This window comes from Trichechus manatus, unplaced genomic scaffold (genome assembly GCF_000243295.1).
Source record: "Trichechus manatus latirostris isolate Lorelei unplaced genomic scaffold, TriManLat1.0 scaffold00016, whole genome shotgun sequence".
Lineage (NCBI taxonomy): Eukaryota > Metazoa > Chordata > Mammalia > Sirenia > Trichechidae > Trichechus > Trichechus manatus.
Genome location: NW_004443952.1, coordinates 9175400 through 9181033, shown reverse-complemented (window position 1 = coordinate 9181033; position 5634 = coordinate 9175400). Strand labels below are relative to the sequence as shown.

The 5634-nt window shown below is 40.4% G+C and overlaps 1 protein-coding gene across 1 annotated transcript in view; it reads left to right on the top strand.

The window, feature by feature from the left end:
* Positions 1-1516: 1516 nt before the first annotated feature.
* Positions 1517-5634, top strand: part of LOC101346892 (hydroxysteroid dehydrogenase-like protein 2) — a 55006-nt gene continuing 50888 nt past the window's right edge. Inside the window, exon 1 of the mRNA XM_023727386.1 lies at positions 1517-1684. Within this exon, the coding sequence (XP_023583154.1) occupies positions 1668-1684 (17 nt within the window). The 5' untranslated portion in view covers positions 1517-1667. The remainder of the gene's footprint in view (positions 1685-5634) is intronic.

The following is a 5634-nucleotide window of genomic DNA, read 5'->3' as shown; positions in this document are numbered from 1 at the left end:
GTACTTCTAAGACAGATTTTTTCGTTCTCTTAGCAGTCCATGGTATATACAATATTCTTTGACAACACCATTAGTTCAAAGGCATCAATTCTTCTTGTCTTCCTTAATCATTGTCCAGCTTTCACATGCATATGAGGCAATTGAAAATACCATGGCTTAGGTCAGGTGCACCTTAGTTCTCAAAGTGACATCTTTGCTTTTTAACACTTTATAGAGGTCTTTTGCAGCAGATTTGCTCAATGCAGTAAGTCCTTTGATTCCTGCTGTTTCCATGGGTGTGGATTGTGGATCCAAGTAAAATGAAATCCTTGACAACTTCAATCTTTTCTCCGTTTATCATGATGTTCACTGGCCCAGTTGTGAGAATTTTTGTTTTCTTTATGTTGAGGTGTAATCCATACTGAAAGCTGTGGTCTTTGATCTTCATCAGTAATCCTCTTGACTTTCAGCAAGCAAGGTTGTGTCATCTACATATCACAGGTTGTTAATGAGCCTTCCTCCAATCCTGATGCTGTGTTCTCCTTCACATAGTCCAGCTTCATTTAGGGACTGCAATAAATTCATATAGTCCAGTCATTTAGGGACTACAATAAATTGGAGAATACACACATCCCATCTTCAGGCCAGCTTCTTTAACTAGTCTTCGTACAACAAGCTCCTCAGCGTCCTGTTCTAACCGTTCAAAATACCAACCAATTTCTTCATGTCTTCTTTCAAATGTGCCAGTCCTTAGTGCCTTAAAGTAGTTAAGGCATGCCCAAGGTATACTTCCAGAAGCGATACCGAATCCCAGAACTTACGTCATTCCAGCAATGAGTCTGGGGGTAAAAACTTCCTTCACTAAATTCGGCTTCTGTTGCCCGGGTATTGGTAAGGAATAGAAAAACTACAGTTTATTATGAGACTGCATTCTTCGGCACGACTTTTGCAAAGAGATCTGCTCCAAAAGCAGACTCCTCACCACAGGACAGCATTTATAGACGCGGCGACGTCTGGCCGGCTTTAGTCCAGATTCGGTGTAACAGTCCCGAATACGATGATGGCCAGACTCTGTTAGAAAGTGAATTTATGCCGAGGGAAAACGTTCTTGAGGAGGTGTTCCGAGGAAAGTCTGCAGCCAGGCAGGCGCCCAGGCTCGGGTGTGGTGGGAAAGACTTGAGATTCAGAGCACCTTAGTTCAGGGCTTGCCAAGGAGCCGGACAGCCCTGTTCATGGTCCCTGGCGCACTACTCAAATGATCACCCTGCCAGCTCGGGGATGGCAGGGGCACACCGAGCCGCAGCAAGGAACCCTCAGGAAAGCCCTGCGTAGAGGCTGACGCGGTCACTGTACTAGACGCTGGCGGGAGACCGATCGTAACTGCAGTGCCCTGTAAGAGGCGTGGGGCCGAGCTGCTTCTCAAGCGTTTGCTCTGATTGCTGATTCCCAGCAGCCAAGCTGGGAAGAGGCAGAAACTAGCGCCAAGCGCCGGGTAGACTTACTGCGTGCGCAGGCGCACTCAGCGATCCTCCGCCTCCTAAAGCGCCCATCCCCCACAGGCCTCGGGGTGGGGCCTCAGGGGGCGCCGTATTAGGGGTGAGTCTAAATGTAGCTAGAAGGTCTGCGTCTCGCTAACCCGTCACAGCCACCGTCGTCGTCGCTGACACTGCCTCTGATCTGCAAGAGTCATGCTGTCCAATACCGGGTAAGGGGATGGGGGCGCCACGGGGAGACAGACCTGGCCAGGCGGAGCGCGCGGTTTGATGGGTGGCTGAGTGGAGTTCCCGGGTGGGCTGGGCTTGGGCGGTGGGAGGGTAAAATAAGCCATTACAGCGTAGTGGCGATTTCCGGAACTCTGGTCAACGTCCGACACAGAGTACCTACAGTCTGCGGTAACGGGCGAAAAGTAACCCAGAGTTATGTACTGCAGGGTAAACACCCCCAAAATCAAACCCATTGCGGTCGACTCACAGCAACCCTATAGGACAGGGTAGAACTGCCCCCGTAGGATTTCCAAGGAGCGGCTTGGTGGATTCGAACCGCCGACCTTTTGGTTAGCAGCTTGAGGTCTTAACCACTGCACTACCAGGGCTCCTACTGCAGGGTAGCATCCCATTATTTTGTTATTCCAGAATTGTGTCTGCGGTGTAAGTGGAGAGTCACTGAGGTTCAATAGCAGTCCCTGTGACCTTTCACCCAGAACTTGTTTGCCGTCAACGGTAGCTTCCAGGGCGGAATGTTTGCCTCTAGCTGAACCTGGGCGAGTTCTGGGTGAAAGGGTCATGGGGAACAGCGCCTGAACCTCAGTGAGTCTTCACTTGTTCTGCATGCACAATTCTGGAATAATAAAATAATCAGATGTTTAAAAAGTGATTTTCAAATTAGCAACAAATTGGAGTAATCATAAAGTATGTGTATCTGGAGCTGAGTGACATGTCCATTTTGCTATTTGCTTGAAACATACCGGCACATGTCCAGAAGACTTAACCAATTTAAAACGGTGCGGTAAAAAGTGAGTTCCCAGTCCTTAACATCCAGACCCTCCAGTTACTTCCTGTTAAGTTTCCAGATACTCCGTACATCTATAAATTTTGTACACACCCTAAACACACACATCACCTTAAAAAGTAGCAAACTCCATTCTGGGCCTTGCTATTTTAATATGTCGTGGAACATACTTTTTCAGTATATGTATATCTAACACCTCCTTTTTTAATATTTTAGTTTTTTCACATTATATATATATATTTCATATTCATATGTTAAATATATATTTTCGTAATTTATTTAACCAGTCTCATTGGATACCACATAATTTTCAGTTTTTTGTTACTCCATCTTTGCTGCAGTGACTAACCTTGTATTCATCTTTTTGCACCTATGTGAGTGTATCTGTAGGATGAATTCCTGAAAGTGAAATTGCTAGATCAAAGAGTATATGCACTTTAAGTTTTGATAGATACTGCCAAGATGACGCTCCAAAGAGGTTGCACACCCAAAAGGATGAATGAGATTTCCTAATCCAGCACATAGGCAAACACCAAAATGTTTGCTAATAACATCTAATTAGAGGGAAAAAGAATGACACCACGTTACAGTAGTTAAAATTTACATTTATTTCATCATGAGTGAGGATGAACGATGTTTTTATGTGTTTAAAGCAGTGGTTCTCAAGTAGAGCCATTTTTGCCCTCCAGAGGATAGTTGGCAGTGTCTGGGGAGATTTTTGATTCTTAACAGTTCAAAGGGGTGCTACTGCCATCTAGTGGGTAGAGTCCAGGGATGCTGGTTATTAATGTCCTACAAAGCACAGGACCGCCAGCCCCCTAAAACAAAGAATTATCTGGTCCAAAATGTCACTATTGCCAAGGTTGAGAAACCCTGGCTTGAAGCCATTTGTGTATCTTTTTCTTTGCCTGGCGTGAACAATTAGATTTTGATTGATTATTTAGAGTTCGGTATATTTAAAAGATTAGTCCTTTATCATATGTGTTAAAGATTTTTTTTTAGTCTTTTTCATTGTCTCTTGACTTTTATTATGTTATTTGCAGAAACGTTTGTTTTTATGAAGTCAGACTTACTGTTTTAAGGCTTTTGAGTTTTTGTTACAAGCCTTTAAGGCCTCCTTAAACCAAGTTTTTTTTTAATTGGTAAGAATTCTTCTAATATATATTTATTTATTTTTTGCACTTAGAGTTTCTATCTACCTGAGATTTATTTTGTTATAGGAAGTTAGGAAAGCCACTTCATTTTGGTTCAGATGACTGTCAAGTTGTTCTGGTACTATTGGCTGAATAGTTAACTTTCTCTTTTGTTTGAAATTCCACCTTTCTCATAAACCAAATTCTTGTATGTTTAGGGGTCTATTTCTAGAGAATTTTAGTAAATAGAAGTGTTGATTAACACTACATTAGCAAGTTTTAGCCATTTCTCAATGGAACTGAGAAATTTGGAAATTTTAGGTGCTGTGGCCTTTTATACTCTAGTTCTAAACCTTTTGGGCTGGAAGCACTTTTTTTTTTTTAGAAGCATTTTTTAGTACAGATCTTGGCTGCAGTTTAAGAGAAGCTGCTGTTGCCTTTCTGCCAATGCCTGGAACTCTGAGGAGGAGAATGCCCTTTTGTCTACTGGGAATCAGTCCAGCTATACCAAGGCAAGGGGACAGGGTTTTTTAAAGCAATAGTTTAGATGTTTTCATTTAAATACTAATATTTTAAATATCACTTTAATACTCTAGTTATAGTACCTTTTGTATAAAAAAGAAGGGAAAATTACAAACGCACACACACATACAGATGTATAAAATACGTATTGTACATGTGTGTATTTGCATATTTTTGAAAAAAATAGAAAAGATAAACTAGAAATTAACTGGTTACTTTACAAGTAAGGATATTTCACTGAGTGTACATTTCTATAAGACATATATACATGTTTTATAACATCCATCAGTAAAGAAGAGGAGAAAGAGAAAAAGTAAAATTGAATGGCAGCATAAATAAATGAACTATACATAATTTATCACATAAACATACGGAGAAAAAGAGCTAATTCAAGTGATTTTTTTTTTAACATAGTAATTTGACTGCACAGCTTCAGGGATTTGTTCTGAAGAAAAAAAAAACCTGAAAAATCTTAAACTTAATAGTTTTTTATTGGTCGTGGTATGGGTGTAATAATTCCAATACCATTGTGAATGTCCTACAGGGCAAATGAATAAATATACTGGTGTTGTTAGAAACCACGATTCTCACTGTGAAGGAAGTGAGGTAACATATGGAATGAGGGAGGGAAAGGAAGAGGCCTGTGTATTGGATTGGAATCAAAGAGTGCCAAAACACATGAACAAAAACTAGCAGAGTCGAAATGAGAAATAGACAAATCAACAATTATAGTTGAAGATTTCAGTGTTTCTCTTTCAATAATTTATAGAACAAGTAGAGAGAAAATCAGTAAGGATATAAAAGACTTGAACAATACTGCCAGTCAACTTCCTAATAGACATTATAGAACAATTCATTCAACAACAGCAAATACACATTCTTTTCAAGCACACATGGAACATTAACCAGGATAGACTGTATGCTGAGCCATAAAACAAGTCTTAATAAATTTAAAAAGACTAAAATCATACAGGAAATGTCCTCCAACCCCAATGAAATTAAAGTCAAAATCAGTAATAGAAAATTTAATTCATTTAATTAAATTAAAATAAGGGAAAAAAAATCTGGGCATCCCCAAATACATTTCTTAATATTAGCCATGGGTCAAAGAAGATAATCACAAGGGAAATTGGAAGAATATTTTGAATTAAATGAACATGAGAAAACAATATATCAAAATTTGTGAGATGCAGCTAAAGCAACGCTTAGAGGTAAGTTTATAGCTTTAAATGCTTATAATAGAAAGGAAGGCAGGTCTAAAATCAATCATCTAAGCTAGAAAACGATGAGCGACACCCTATCTGGAGCAACGGAGAATGAAGAAAACCAAAGACACAAAGGACTAATGGACCACAGCTACCACAGCCTCTGCCAGATTGAGTCCAGCACAACTAGATGATGCCTGGCTACCACCACTGACTGCTCTGACAGGGATCACAATAGAGGGTCCTGGACAGAGCTGGAGAAAAATGTAGAACAAAATTCTAACTCA